Genomic DNA, 16,263 nt, shown 5'->3' with positions numbered 1-16,263 from the left:
TAGAAATCAACATGCTGGGCTGTTTTTCTAGAGACTGGTGACTTTACTCATGAATGTGACGGATTCATTTCTCAGGTATGGTAGACAGTTGTTGGTTGGAAAAGTTAGTTCAGGGATATAGCAATAGTAATAATGATGTTGACAGTAGTGAGTAGTGTATTGTCATTTACAATGTGTGTTTAAAAGGCGTTACAGTCTGATTATTGTTTGATTGTTGAATTCTTTGTTCACTGTTTTCAAGTAACAATCCCATACATAAATCGCATATCCAGTGCGTTTTACATTATGTTTGCATGTAATGTTCAGTGTCTGTGTATATAATTCGTTCAATATTATGCATTACCTAGTAGCCGAAATATCTTCAAATGTTATATTTCTGAATGTTTACTTTTTTAAGTCGGTCTCAAATTATTTCGCAGGAAACAGACCAAGAGGAAATAAATAATCCGCCGGTCCTTCCGGGAAGAATCGGTGTTAATTACACCGAACATGAAATTCTCGCTGTAAGTACATGTTTAGTTTAAACCTATTTATTTTAGCTCGATTGCATCGAAAGCCGTAGGCTTATATAAACGCTCTCGAGTCCGTTTCCTGGGACTATAACCAGTACTTGGTGTCTTTGAGGGAGATCAGAGGAACGCTCCCAGTGGGGTTCGAACCCATGACCTCCCGATCGCTAGGCGGACACCATATCCACTACGCCATGGCGATCTTGAGTACATGTGTTTGCGATATCTTCAAAAAGACGTTCAGCCACATTTACTGTTCGAAAATATTCATGAAAATAACTAGGTTCCAAGCAGCATATTAGTTAAATTATCTTAATTATTATTTCACACGCCGTGAAAAATTTCATTCACGTTGAATAATCATACATTTGATATTTTGGCAATGAACGTGTGTAAACATATTTGATAAACTGCTGTACATATCTATTTACTCTATTTTTTAGGGCAATTCAAGTGAATACATTGATTGGAATAATCCGGATTCAATTGAAATGCAAGAGTCACATAATAACTCAGAAGAAGTGAATATTGACCAAAGCGTCGATACGGCAGACACTTCTTCGGAAAACAGAATCATCAGTCTCAATGACCTGTCTGCAGGACCTAACGTATCGCCTGTTATTGATGACAACAACATGGGCACTGAGAATGTACCATCGTTCGACAGGACGGAAGAAACAACAGATTCTGCAATAGAAGAACGTGTAATTGATGATAGGAGAAATACGCATTTGCCTTATGCGAGGATTATTTCGGAACGTGTTTTCGGGGAAATTACAGAAGCACTGTTGAGTAAATAAGTGTCAGACACCAACTTGTCTCTTGTAAAACATTAAGTAGAAAGGCAATATCAACACATCTACCGTACTCAGGCTTGAAGTCCATCAGCTGCCTTGTTGTGTCAAACTTTAGCATTTGTGACGAATATTTTGACAGATATTGAAAAACTTCACTCTCAATGTTGCTATAAAGATTTAATTTTAAGGCATCAATGTTAGAAGTCCTAGTTTACTTTATTAAAGTTGTTCAATGAAGATCGTCACCATCCTTTTTACCAGCTCATTTTGTTTCATTACAGTATCTAATGCAATCCTATTATGTAAAAGCTCTAAACCGGAATTAACCTGTCTGTCTGTCTGTCTGTCTGTGTGTGTGTCTGTCTGTCTGTATGTCTGTGCGTATGTCTGTCTGTCAGTATTTCTGACCGACCGTCCGTCAGTTCATCTGTCTGTCTGTCGTTACGTCCGTCCGTCTCACTGTTTGTCTGTAGTTATGTCTGTAGCTATGCATGTCTATCAGTCCGTACGTCCGTCCGTCTGTTTGTTTGTCTCTCTGACAATTCATGTGTATTGTTACAGACATGAAAAACTTTGCAAAGTTAACTGGATCATTAATATACCATAGTTATATAAATGTCACTAAAAATAACAAAAGAATGTATGCATTATGTTTAAACAGGCGTAATATCGCTCTTGATTAATAACATGTTTTAAGTTTTTTAACGATTAACGCGTTTTATCGATAATTTGGAAAATACATCGAGTATCAATATAGCGGTATTGTCTCACGGACACGAAATGGAAGACTGCTTGGCGCAGTGGTACCGCGTTCTCTTTTGTTTCCATAGGACCCGTGCTCAAATTGTGGTGACGACAATATTGCTATTTTGCTTTTATAATTAGTAAAGACTACTTAAAAAATATAGATTCGTTAGTAAATATATTTAATGACATAGTTATTCGAAAATACGACAATCTGTGAACAAGTCATTTAAAATCAGTACCGTAGTTTGTCAATTATTTTAATAAACCGATCGGAAACAACAGCGAATTCTTATCCACAGTACATCATTCTGTTCAATCGTGAATATCCCGGTCTATTAAGGTTTGCTAACTTTGTACATAGATAACTCACATGGTGAATGAGTTAACATGTTTATTTTGCAAAAGAAAACGGATATGAATACAATTTTACAAATCAATGGCGCTTGATATCAAGAAAGCAATATCGTTTATCGGCTTATGTTTGTTACACATTTTTATATTGACTGACGACTTTAATATAATGTTTTTTTATGCATTTTAAGCTTCCGTCTTAATTATCGATTGAGGAAATGTACAGGAAGAATGTTTGCATTTTTTACTATTAATAAATTCATTAAATCCATTAAATAAAGCTTAGGAAGGATGAATCCAAAATAGTTTTCCGCGAATAAATGGGCTTGCCTGCTATTGTCGCACGCCAACCGCGTATCCATAACGGTCTCTCTAACCCGTCCACTTAAGACAACTCCCGTGCATATAGAATTTTATAGTTTCTGCAGTGCAGTGTTGGTGTTGTTTTGTTAATAAAATGCACCCGCTATTAATGGTGTTTATTTTTTTAACAGATTTCAATACATTGAAAAATGTATACAAACTGTATTAATTATTATTCATGGTCCTGTTGTCCAGTCAACGCAACTTTTTAGGTAACATGAATGGTAACTTTGACATATGCCAATGAAAACTGATTTTGAGTTTCCTCCCATTTAGTAAAGCCATACTTACAGTTTATTTTGTATTTAACTAGAAAAAAATGCCCAAAATGGTATGTATACAAGCTGGGGAATGAAACAACTGCATTTATTTATTCTTTGGGCATTGGTCGCGGACTGAAGAGGTCGGGGATGGAGCTGATTTTCTAACATCATACGTAAAAACACATGAAAATAAACCAAACACCATTTCATTATTCTTTATCCTGGGGCAACACAAAACATAGAAGAATTTCGTATGCGCACCGTTTCACTAAACCGTTAATTTCATATGCATGGTCGAAACATTCAAGGATCTTGCAAAAATGGCGCTCAGAGCCAGGAATGCTTACTAATGAATTGTGCATGCAATATGGCAGAAAACATTCTCTGACTGTGTCTTGAACATATTTTCGTTATGACTCATCATGCAATTACAACTGCAGCCCTTATATCTGATTCTTTCAATTTATAAACCGAAATGTCGAAATTCTATACACTGTCAATGTATACCTATTTTTTATAATGTTTTCCAATCCAAATTATTTATTGGATATGTCTTGCCTGCCAATCTTAACTGTCCGCATAACCATTACTTAATTTTATATAAACATCTTATGGAAGATTTCCGATAAATTTGATGTACCAGAATTTTTTCTCTTGTTTGTCAGAAATGAAAATGGCAGATTTACTGATCTGCAACCGTTTAATCGATTTATATTGACAAGAACAACAACAACCTAAACATAGATCCATTCGGTACCCCTCGCAGATTATCATAATCGGACTCGGGAGAAATACGGGTTGAAAGTAGTCCGCCCACGTGATACCATTCTAAGAATGTTACAACAACAAAAACAATAACAACGACGGCGTCCATAATTCCTGTAGAGTTTGAACTTGCTCTGGCTTCAGAACATAGAAAATCCCCATTTTCATCTTTGCAAAATGTAAACAACTCGCAAAACGGGCCATGTTTGTTTTTACTATGTAATTTTGATTCGCGTAGGCCCGCGTAGGTAGACCGCAATACCGCTTCCGAAATGTGTATTCATACTATCTCCTTCGAGGCATTCGGTACCCCTCGCAGATTATCATAATCGGACTTATCCGATGTTTGACGGAAAGGGCCGAGAATGTGCGATTGTCCTTCGAGGTACTTATCCGATGTTTGACGGAAAGGGCCGAGAATGTGCGATTGACATAGATCATGTGACTGTCCAAAATGGGGGACGAACTTCAAATGTAAACAATTGAAAGCTCTATTAATTGTAAGGCTTTCTTTTTTTGTATTATTATTATTTTATATTGTAAACGTCAGTAAGTTGTCATATGTTATGGACAATTGTTTATGATTCAAAGCTTGAAGATCATTTGTATTTGTCGTACTTAATCGTGTTTTGCAAAATAAGTTTGGTACTTCACAAAAAATTAGTCAATATAAATTGCCGCCTAAGAGTCTTTTCAAATTTGATGATTTTTGCTTTGGCAGACTCTTGGCGTCAATAGTCCACTCTATCTTTTTAATAGTGAGAGTTTTCCTTCTTTGTCTTTATTGATGCGCAAGGAATTTGGTGCGCAACATTCAAGCCCCGATATCAGACAGTAAATATCAACGGATTGCAATAATATTTACATACCTGTGTAGATAATTCATTTCTCAATAATGTTCCGTAAGAATTATGTAATGACTCTTTCAATTTTGCACGCCTGACCAATTTAAATTAACACACTACTCACATTTTCAATTCCAATCGCTGTGCCCGCTGTATACGGCAGGTAGATTTTAATCGATAACGCAGCCTATTACACTGTAATGCCTTCTTCTGATTGGTTAATATTTAAATATTTCATAACATGGCGAGAGGTCAGTGATTGTATTGCGATTTAAGCAGAAGTTTAACTGAAACAAATTATGCCTTTTAGCTTCAAATCGACGCTATTTGAGGTAAAAATGGACAAATAAACTAAAACTTTATGAGTTGGTAATGTTATTTTGCAATTTTAAGCATATTGATATAATAGTATTGTATTTATTTTTCGTTATGGTTTTTGCAGACTGGAGTTTCAGCGTTCAGATTTATTCTGAACGCGAATTATTTCAGCTAAACAAAAAATAAGCTATTTCTGTTATTGTTAATATGCAGGGCCGGTTCTAGAGCGGACATAACTGGGGGGGGGCACACAATTTGTTCCATAAAACAAATGCGGGGGGGGGGGGGGGGGGGGCGGCGGCCACAATAAGTCAGTGTACAATGAACGGTCAAATATCAATACATTTACACTTAATATAGATTTCAACATAAAGAAGTAAATATAAAACGCTGTCTGTTAAAGATGATTAATTTCTATTTAAAATTGTAGTTGACATTCGACTGTACAACAAGTAATGAATACACTGTGGCTCCAAATGGTAGGGGGCTGGCAGCTAAATTTAACCACACTGAACTGGTAGGTGGACTCAAACAGTCATCTTCATGACGAGTTCTGAAAATCAAAAAATAGAGAGTATATAGAAATGTAAAATTCAGTTGAATTAACTATGCAAACATTTAATTTCAAAATATACATAAATACTGTTGGTCTGATCAATATTTTAATTACCATATTTTATCAGAGCATGATAAAATGTGAATGTTATAAGTTAAAAATGCAAAAGCTGAAAAAAAGTGCACAAAACAGTTGATAAAATTCAATTTTAATGAAATAATATTTACAAGGTGTATACAGAGCGGAAAAGGCATACAATGTATATCATTGTATGGGCTTTATTTATTGTACTATTAGTATAAAGAAATTTGTTAATAAATTTAAGCTCAATCTTTTTGTTCCTATATTTCAATACTTTAGAGTTTAACAATTAAAACATACCGAATAAACTTAGCGCAATAAACGCATTATAATACATTTTTAAAAATAAATTCTTACCTTAGATTCGACAACTTTGGCTCAGAATCAGACTCTGTGTTTTTTGGTATGTTAAATAGACCAAAAAATCGATCCAGTGTTGTTGCCTTTCGCTTCATTGTTATGGAGACAATGCCGTGATACGATGTATTATATTCTGCAAGAAAAGTCTCCATATCTAATGTTCCCATGTTTATTACATCTGACAATACAGTGTTAATTGGTATACTTGACATCAAAACAAGGTTCAAGATCATCCAGACGCTTATTTAGTGTAGATGACAGATGCTTTATGTTACCCAGACGCTTAAAATATCTGCCGAAAAGAGAGCATATCGCATTAAAGAGATTCTTGCGACGGTGATAATCGAGTCTTAAGGTACAACAGGTGACCCCCTGTGGATAGTAGGCAGTAAGGTTGGAAGGGGCATGTCTTCGGTCGGAAATCGGGTAAATCGGTACATCTGGCCAATTTTCTTTCACAAAAACAAAACACTTACAAGAAAAAAAGAAGGCTTTAACGCCCCTCGTGCCCCCGGTAAATCCATGCCTGATATGTGCAGTCCAAAACTGCTGAATACTTACAATTTACAGTGTAGGATAAAATAATTATTTTGTCTATTGAGCCATACTGGTTAGCGAGACAGCAGTATTTACCGAACGTTCTATTTATTTTGTGTATTGTAACGCTTTAAATGAAAGTTTAATACAATTTGCCTCATCACATACATACAGACAGTTGTTTTCTTGAAGTTGACAGCAGCAATTTTCCAAAAGGCCATTTATATAGTTAAACAATTGCAATTTAAACAAATTGAGTCACAATGAAATGTGACCCTGCGCGCTGGATATCAATAGCACGCGCATGAATACAAGAAATCCCTTAAAGGGGCCTTTTCACAGATTTTGGCATATATTAGAGTTTGTCATTAAATGCTTTATATTGATAAATGTAAAGATGGGATCTAAAAAGCTCCTGTAAATAAACAAGAATAAAATTAAAGAAAGAAAAAAGTAACCCTCATCTGGGCTCGAACCACTGACCCCTGGTTTAAAAGACTATAGCTTAGACCACTCGGCCATCCCTGCTCATACAATGAGTGATGTATTGTATACTTCATATAAGCAATCCTTGTAGTATCCCAAAATATAACGACAACAACAGAACTCTCCAAATTATTCAATCGTTTCACGTTGAAACTCTTTGTAATTTTCAGGTTGTTTAATCGTCAAAAGATGAATATAATGGAAATCTTAGATCATGGTAATTAAATGTTCAGTATTACTGTTTCCTCACAAATATCATAACTACAATGAAAATTTACCAATCTGAAACGTTTATTTTTTATTTTGTCAATTTACCAAAACGTGAAAAGGCCCCTTTAATGAAACTCGACTAGCGTGCTTGCCATTTTCGTTTGTCTTCTACAATAGAGCAGATCTTAATTATTTTTCTTTCAACCTCTTATTTTACAAAAACAAATGTGGTCAATAGGCACATTATTTATATTATTGATTTTTGTACATAACTCAACACATTTTGTTGTATAAAGATATCTGAAATGCGAAAAAAAAAAGTAACTTGTAAACATTTTAAGGAAATAGAAACAAATCTCGTTTAACAATATAAATTGACTGTTTGAATATTCTCCCATGACATGTTTTTTTTAGATCTTTGTTTGTACTGATATTTGAAACACATTATAACTCTATTCACATATGCAGAAGACGGCATATAGCACCGTCAATTCATGTAGTAAGGTCATTTTAACATCTTTGTTAAGAGAAGTATCATTTCAACTCTTATTTGTTAACAATTACTTTCATTATATAAATGTCAGGAAAATACTCCTGCACAAAGGAAAATTACCCACTTTTAATGACCCCATTTACTGCCCTCATACATACAATGTACGCATACGCACATTAAACACATGTTGTTTTTTACATTGGCTTGTAGATGAAAAAACCAGGATGTATCACTAGAATGTTCAAGCCATTTTTCTACTATTAAGAAAAAACTAAGAAATACTCTCTTACATGTTGATTTTGAGATTTAAAAAAGATTGCTTAATCTGCTTATAAAATACTTAGCACTAAAACTTAGCTATAAAATTTACATTCCTGTAAATTTTAACTAGTCCAGATTAATTTCCCAGGGCTGTATGATTTATATAGTGTAGTGTAGCAAAATAATGAAAATATTCTGCTTTAAAACAATGACCAACACCTGGAGGTTAAATACTTGGCATGTAACATCATAAAGTGGTCTCTACTAAGTTTGTTCATAGCCTGTCTCTGATGACAAAATGTGTGCAGCCTAGACAGGGAGGAGTGGGAAGTCAAATATACATTTACTTATTTTGACTCACTATAATATCATTGTTGACAGCTTTTGCTGAGCAATAGTTCACATCACACATTGAGTTGAAGCTCTGTTCTGTCCTTTAAGGCTAGCCATAATTTCAGTAAATGAGTGGAATGATGCATTAAGCAGCAAAGACACAATATCAACACCAATATTACTTTTTTCAGATAATTTTGCATTGAAGCCCATGTGTCAAGATGGAAGAAATGACCAGGAGACAAAACTTGGCTCATCAGAAGCTAACCGAGATACCAGAGGACATAGTGGACCGTACTGCTCAGTTGGTTGAAGAACTAGATCTTTCCTATAACAGAATCTCGTATCCTTTTGTGTGTGGTATGACACTGCATAGACAAGACCTATGATTGAGTAACCTGTAGCAAAATAGCAAATGACTACTAAATTTTATAAATAGCTTCTGAAGTCTCACAATAGATTATGAAATTTATGACAATATTTTTGTAGATGAAGTTGATTTTCCGACTTTTTGCAGGGTGGCATGTAAAAGCAAGTGGATTAACAAAGAAAACTCTTTTGTTTGTAGATAATTATATTTATGTTCAAGAGTGCTTTGTACGCATTGAAAATATACTGTATGCTGGGAAGGAATGTAGTCTTCTCACTTCATTTGCTCAAGAGTCATTTCTTGCTTATGCAAGTTTGATAAGCAGCCTTTTTGTTTATATATATATATATGGGACTTAAACTAGTAGACAGCAAACATCCAAATAACATTTCATTAGAAATAGTACTTTATACATGTACTCTGAACATCTAGCCAAATTGAATTTTATTCCATGGCCCTCAGCTCACAAGGTTAAATGAGATTTGTAAAGGGTATTTAATATAAAAAGGTAAATGAAATAATAACAAAAGCAACTTAATAGTACATAAAAATTGTTTAAATGTAGATATTTGGTTTAAAATTACATTCAGGTAAGATGAAATCAATTTTCACCTGTACCCCTCCCGAGTTTGTTTTGAGTTTTCTAGTACGCCGTGGTTATACTTTTCTATATGATTTGCAAGATAAAAAAGGGTTATTTACTTAAATATCTCGCAAAAGTTTTTTAATGTATCACTCTACATTTCAAATTGTGTAAGGCTGTTGTTTTTTTTTAGTTCATGATTTCTTTAACCATCAGCTGTTATTACTGCAGATTAAACTCTTTATGATCACAATTCTGGATTTCCAAGTATTTATTTAGAGGAGATGTGTTGCTGCTCTCCTTAATATGATAATCTGTAACATAAAGATTGCCATAATGGCATTGTTTAACAAGATAGATAAAGGAAATTGTTGAACAAAGCGTTAAAACATGTTTTTGCAATTCTAGAGATTGTAGAGTTTTAATCTGATTTTTAATAGTATGTCTTGATGTTGTAGCTAGTATTTATTTTAAACTTAAAATATTATACAATATATTATACAGAAATTCTCAAAGTGATGTTTTGATGAAAATATGTGCATTTGTCTTTAACCGTTATCCAGTGATTTACGTTTCTTGTTGGCGTACACCAAACTACAATCACTTGTGTTGGACCATAATTGTGTCACATCTCACACACAGTTCCCTGACATGCCTCATCTGCACACCTTATGGTTGAACCACAACAAAATACAGAACCTTAGTAAGTTTCATTTTTCACCAACGCCGAACAAATAAAAATTGTGTGTTTCAGCAACAGCTTTAGATTGAAAAGTAAAAGTTAGTAAAATTAAAGTGTTTATGTTTAAATAAAAGTAAAAAGTACCCAATTTCAATCTATATTGATGTCAAACATGGGAGGAACAAAATGCTGGTATTTTGTACAGGTGTTTTGAAATCAACTGTTTGCATATGTTTTGAAGCTGCTTGACATCAACTGTTTCAAAGACACCTTTTTATGCCCCCCTTCGAAGAAGAGGGGGTATATTGCTTTGCTCATGTCGGTCTGTCTGTCTGTCGGTCGGTCCGTCCACCAGGTGGTTGTCAGACGATAACTCAAGAAAGCTTGGGCCTAGGATCATGAAACTTAATAGGTACATTGATCATGACTCGCAGATGACCCCTATTGATTTTGAGGTCACTAGGTCAAAGGTCAAGGTCATGGTGACCCGAAATAGGAAAATGGTTTTTGAATGATAACTCAAGAATGCATACGCGGCCAACAGGACACACTCTGAACAAATATTACTGAAGCAACTGGTCTGTAATCATAAATCTATAATTATCAGTCCAATTAAACATCATCCTTTTAGTAAAATACAGTGGATCAGTAAAAATATTATCAGAATATGAGAATTTTTTGTATATTTTGTATATTAAATATTGTGTTAATGTTTAATTTTGTTGATTAATATAAATATAAGCAGGACAGGGGAGGTAATACACCATTATATCTTTCTTATATACAGGGGAAACAACTGCAATAACAACTACCGTTTATGCATGTTCTTTTTGTTACAGCATTTGCCTCCCTTGTAATATATTTAAATTTTACCAAATGTAAGGCTAACTGCATTTTTGTAATGCATTGTATCAACCACCACCACCACCAGCACCACCACCACCACCACCACCACCACCACCACCACCACCACCACCACCACCACCACCACCACCACCACCACCACCACCAAATGTAAGGCTAACTGCATTTTTGTAATGCATTGTATCAATAACCACCACCACCACCACCACCACCACCACCACCACCACCACCACCACCACCACCACCACCACCACCACCACCACCAAATGTAAGGCTAACTGCATTTTTGTAATGCATTGTATCAATAACCACCACCACCACCACCACCACCACCACCACCACCACCACCACCACCACCACCACCACCACCACCACCACCACCACCACCAAATGTAAGGCTAACTGCATTTTTGTAATGCATTGTATCAATAACCACCACCACCACCGTTCACAGTGACAAAAAACGTATTCACACAATAGCTGCTACTACAACTTATAGCCCATATAGGGGGGCATGCATGTTTTACAACCAGCCCTTGTTTAGGGGGAGGGATTGATAATTGCAGTTGTAAATCTGTCTGATCATTTGTACGGCGTATGTCCTGAATCTTGTAATTTCAACTTCTACGTAACAATTGGCTGGATTTGGCTCAAACTTACACAGTAGAACGACAGTAATGTGTAGATGAGCATTAACACTAGGAATTTGGGTTGCAACGATTTTTGGAAGAATTATGGCCATTTCCTGGGTTTTAACGTCCTGAAGCTAGTGTTTTCAACTGATCATTTACTACTGCTTAAAGTTCGCTCAAACTCTAAAAGTTGAACGACCTCTTTATGAAGATGCTTGTAAAGAAGTTGACAGCAACAATTTTTGTCAGAATTATGGAAAATATAGTCTCAGTATTTAGTTTTCGGCACCTATACATCCTGGCCAGATTATGCTAAACGTTGCACAGCTTAATGACCCAATTGTGTATATGATTTTTCAGAAAGGATTTTTTCAGCGACCAGTTTTGGCTGAATTATGTTCCCTTGTCTTTTGTCCATGGTAGAATATATAGTAAGTGTGTTTGTTTCCAAATATCTGTTGTGGAGGCATCAGTGTATGTGGCACATTTCTCGTTACAGACGTTTTTACATTAACTGCTTAAAAGGCACTTACTTTTTAACAGGTGATAAAGATAAACAGCATACTCTTTTGCAGGTGTTTTTATATCTACCATTTCGAAGAAGTGTACCAATCTGCGGTACCTGTCAATGATGAACAATCCTGCAGCACCCAGTTATTTCAATAACGGGACATTCGAACAATACACAGACTACAGGTATTTTATAGCCATACAGTTAAATGACTGATTGATGAATGAAAGAACTCATAAGTGATATTTTAAACAATAAATACATGAGATATCACCTCTTGACCTTTGCCTTGGACCTGTTGACCTCAAAATTAAATGCGATTTCGTTTCCTCTCACGCGTAATGGTTTTTACCGTTTAAGTCCTTGGTCATTGGATAAGGCGTCCTCTTGATATTGTGTGGGTATGATATAAGTTTTGATTTAGTTTTTGTTTAGAGAAGACTTTCTTTAAACAAAACAAATGAAATTCATGCAGAGCGGTACCCTTGTGGTTAAAGACCCTAGAAAAGTACTACACACATAGCATTAATATTATTGGTTTGCAGGCATTTTGTGATCAGTCGGCTTCCAAAGCTTCAGATGTTGGATGATACGAAAATCGATGACAAGGAGCGAAGTGAGGCAGAGAGGGTGTACAGACCGGTATGCTGTTGTTTTTGTTAATTCAACCTTTTCACGAGACACATGAGCGCTGTTTTGTGGTAGTCTATTTAATATTGTCATCGGGATTTCAGTAATACTTTTATCTATTGCGTTATTTTCACTGATATCATTTTCAAGTCCAAGCTCTCTGAAGTAAATTCATTTGTTTGTTGTTTTTTTTACCTGAAAGGAGGACCATTGTCCGTAAATTTAATCAAATTAACTCGGTAAAACTTAGAGCAAAGTAATTTTAGTTCTCATGCGGGTAGTTATGTTCTGACACAATCAAGCAATCAATCTTGGTGTTAAAAATGTGAATTGGTATGTTAAACTCAACAGACACAATTAAGTATGTACGAGTTTCGTTTTGGTGTATTGTTTTAATTATCCAGGTGAGCGACATTTATGTCGTTGCACACTGATATATTTTAAATTAAATTTGTATTCTTTGACAGATGAATATTTTTTTACTTTTGTTTTATACATAAACTATTTCAGGTCCGAAAGAAAAAGGCAGCCAATCCATCTTAGATGAAAAACTTCTGTACAAACCAGCATACAGTGCAGTTATTGAAGATGGAATTACTATCAAATTGACGACATAGTTTAGACTAATTTATTTTAGCTCGATTGCATCGAAAGCCTCAGGCTTATTGAAACGCTCTCGAGTCCGTTTCCATGGCCTAGAACCCATGACCTTCCGGTTGCTAGAAATTAAAACTAATTTTAAACTGTCGCAGTGAAGATGCACAAGGTCTTCAAATAATACAGTTATCACACCCTAGGATTTAACATTGTACTGCTTGATGTGCCATTTCCATTTGTCATTCTTATTTGAAATCATATCTTGCGTTCAACTTAATGTAAAACACACATGCTTGTTAACACGGCGTTTAATTAATTAACTTCCCGAAGTTGCTTGTTGATGTTCTAAAAATTGTAACTAAATGCTACTATATCCATATATCGTTTTACTTAGACCAACTTTTTACCGTTGCAGTTCTTTTGTTGTGATTTGCATACAACCAAAGGGTAGTTTATTGATATTTACATTGGAAAACGATTTTTTTTTTTTTATGTGGCAATATTATGTAAGGATGCTGTTGACGGTATAAACATCCACTGCTTTGCATTATTGGACCGTTTCAATGCAGACTTATTTATTATTGTATAATTTAGATTTCTTGTTTTGTGATTCGACGTTTCATTGATGCAATAGAAGCTTCCATAAACGTCAGAAATAATAAAATTATTTTAGTATGCACATTTATCAAATTGATTAAGTAATCGCACTTGTACATCACATTCCTAGTCGTTGAATTATTTGATGCGGAAGAACACATGCATTGTGTTTGTCATTTTTCAAAGTATACGTGATTATATCTCGGGGGTTTGATTTTAGAAGAATTGAAAATACTTTTTAAAGATATATTTTTAAAGACAGCTGGCGGAGAAGATTGACCTGCATGTATTGGCAACTTGCCTTTAATAAGATCCATTGTATTTACTTAAAGGGTTCTTTAGTTGTGTTGATTTTGCTTCTATGATTTTTGCTAAACAGTTTACTGCCAAAGATGAGTTGCTGAAAATTTAACGGCAAATTATGCTAACGGCTGTTAAGTTTTGGATAAAGTTTTTTATGCAAATTAGTTGTTAATCGTTCAATTGAGTGTGTGTCTGTTTAATGTAAATAATCATTTTATCTCAAATAATGATCATTCTTTTTTTTTAAACATGACATTGAACGTATAGATTTTGTGTTTTTATAAGTGACATACAGAAATAATTCTGTTATGTTTAAAAAATCCATGACTTGACAATTGGTCCATGTACATTGTAGTCATGTCTGAACACACATTTTCAGTAATTTATTATTTGTTATACTTTTAGAGTAATATACCTTAATTATTTTTAGATGTTAATGTGCCAAAAAGGGGTATTGATTCTCAGAAAAGTCCACCTAACTACCTGCTATTTTTAGATCGACTATTATATATGAAATATATATAGTGGAGCTATCCTACTCACCCCGGCGTCGGCGTTTCCGTTAGCGTTAGCGTGCAAATGTTAAAGTTTTCGTACTACCCCAATTATTTTCATTGTCCCTTGACATATTGCTTTCATATTTTGCATTCTTGTTTACCAATATGACCCCAACCTATAAACAAGAGCAGACAACTCTATCAAGCATTTTTTTTATATAATTATGGCCCCTTTTCCACTTAGAATATGCAGCAAATGTTAAAGTTTGCGTACTACCCCAAATATTTTCAATGTCCCTTGATATATTGCTTTCATATTTTGCATACTTGTTAACCATCATGACCCCAACCTATAAACAAGAGCAGACAACTGTATCAAGCATTTTGACAGAATTATGGCCTCTTTTATACTTAGAATATGCATATTATTGATAAATCTATGTTAAAGTTTGCGTACTTTTGACCTTGAAGTTGAACTTAGGGTCCGCGTTTAGGTTTCGAAATCTGTGTTTAGGTTTCGAAAAATGCTCATAACTTCTATGTCCCTTGAGATATAACCTTCATATTTGGTATGCATGTGTATATGGACAAGGCCTTTCCATACGCACACAAATTTTGACCCCTGTGACCTTGACGTAGAACTTAGGGTCCGCGTTTAAGTTTCGAAATCTGCGTTTAGGTTTCGAAAAATGCTCATTACTTCCATGTCCCTTCAGATATAACCTTCATATTTGGTATGCATGTGTATATGGACAAGGCCTTTCCATACGCACAAAAATTTTGACCCCAGTGACATTGACCTTGAACTTAGGGTCCGTGTTTAGGTTTCGAAATCTGCGTTTAGGTTTCGAAAAAAGCTCATAACTTCTATCAAGCGTTTACAGGGGGCATAAGTCATCCTATGGTGACAGCTCTTGTTTCGAAAATATGTTCGTCTGTATTTTTTTTAGCTTATTGGACCGCTTACATGACTTAACTCCGCTTGCATGACTCAACACATGTATACATCATATACTTATCAAAAATAGAATATTGTATACATGTGTTCTTGTTATTTATTAACACAGTGCAATTGAAAACCAATAACGTACGGTAATACATGTATGTGCATGGTATAATAACAAATAAATTCATTCATGCTTTGTATTAGCTTACATGAATAGGAAATATGTCATTACTAGATAATCGATTACCACTTAAATTGTCTTTTGGCTATGGTTGTTGTCGCAATTTTGTTTACAAGGCACGATAAATACTTTTTAAATACTGTATCAATATTGGTTGGTATGTACTGTTTATGGTATTGAATTTGAAAAAGATTATAATTACCAGTTAACACAGATCAAACGTTTGTAAAGTAATTCCAGCCATAACAACAACTTGATATTGACAGTGTTATATTTTACAGAATGTGATGGTTATTTGTTGGAGTCTGTTTATTAGTACACGTGTTATTACCCTGTACATATATATAAACAGACATGTGTTTCTTAAGTGGTTTTGTTGAAAAAAAAAATCACCTCACATATGGTCGTTAATCATTGTATTCAGGCATTAATTCGAACAGGATTCTTTTTGTTGTAAAGTCTATGAATACTTCTTTTTAGTTTTTAAATATCTACAGTTATATGTATAACCATTTTCCTTTTTTTTCAAATGTATTAAATGAACATAATAATTGCGTGTGTTGTGTTAATCGAAATTTTCGACATTTTTGTGCAT

The 16,263-nt window shown here is 34.6% G+C and overlaps 2 protein-coding genes across 3 annotated transcripts; both read left to right on the top strand.

Annotated features, from left to right (window-relative positions):
- The first annotated feature begins 20 nt into the window (after positions 1-20).
- On the top strand, positions 21-1,647 carry LOC127870404 (uncharacterized). Of its 2 annotated transcripts, XR_008044799.1 has the most exons (3): positions 21-75; positions 420-503; positions 953-1,647. XR_008044799.1 is itself a non-coding variant. In XM_052413011.1 (2 exons), exons 1-2 carry the CDS (start codon positions 381-383, stop codon positions 1,307-1,309), a joined length of 480 nt encoding a protein of 159 aa, XP_052268971.1. In that variant the 5' UTR covers positions 95-380; the 3' UTR covers positions 1,310-1,647. The 2 variants fall into 2 exon arrangements, 1 of the variants encoding a protein (XP_052268971.1); XM_052413011.1 differs by lacking the exon at positions 21-75 and having other exon boundaries at positions 95-503.
- A 2,580-nt stretch (positions 1,648-4,227) lies between these two features.
- LOC127867307 (leucine-rich melanocyte differentiation-associated protein-like) lies at positions 4,228-15,799 on the top strand. Its single transcript, XM_052408372.1, has 6 exons — positions 4,228-4,295; positions 8,467-8,618; positions 9,792-9,931; positions 11,982-12,102; positions 12,463-12,559; positions 13,058-15,799. The coding sequence occupies exons 2-6, from the start codon at positions 8,497-8,499 to the stop codon at positions 13,088-13,090; spliced, it is 513 nt and encodes a 170-aa protein (XP_052264332.1). The 5' UTR covers positions 4,228-4,295; positions 8,467-8,496; the 3' UTR covers positions 13,091-15,799.
- The last annotated feature ends 464 nt before the right edge of the window (positions 15,800-16,263 follow it).

The sequence above is a fragment of the Dreissena polymorpha genome, chromosome 2, assembly GCF_020536995.1.
Source record: "Dreissena polymorpha isolate Duluth1 chromosome 2, UMN_Dpol_1.0, whole genome shotgun sequence".
Lineage (NCBI taxonomy): Eukaryota > Metazoa > Mollusca > Bivalvia > Myida > Dreissenidae > Dreissena > Dreissena polymorpha.
This window is presented reverse-complemented; position numbering and strand designations above follow the sequence as displayed.

What these genes read in the sequence shown, in the direction of transcription:
- LOC127870404 (XM_052413011.1), top strand. Translation starts at nt 381, where the DNA reads ATGTTTACTTTTTTAAGTCGGTCTCAAATTATTTCGCAGGAAACAGAC. An exon ending in CCGAACATGAAATTCTCGCT is followed by an intron (nt 504 to 952) that starts GTAAGTACATGT and finishes TCTATTTTTTAG; the next exon opens with GGCAATTCAAGTGAATACAT.
- LOC127867307 (XM_052408372.1), top strand. Translation starts at nt 8,497, where the DNA reads ATGGAAGAAATGACCAGGAGACAAAACTTGGCTCATCAGAAGCTAACC. An exon ending in CTTTCCTATAACAGAATCTC is followed by an intron (nt 8,619 to 9,791) that starts GTATCCTTTTGT and finishes ACCGTTATCCAG; the next exon opens with TGATTTACGTTTCTTGTTGG. An exon ending in CAACAAAATACAGAACCTTA is followed by an intron (nt 9,932 to 11,981) that starts GTAAGTTTCATT and finishes ACTCTTTTGCAG; the next exon opens with GTGTTTTTATATCTACCATT.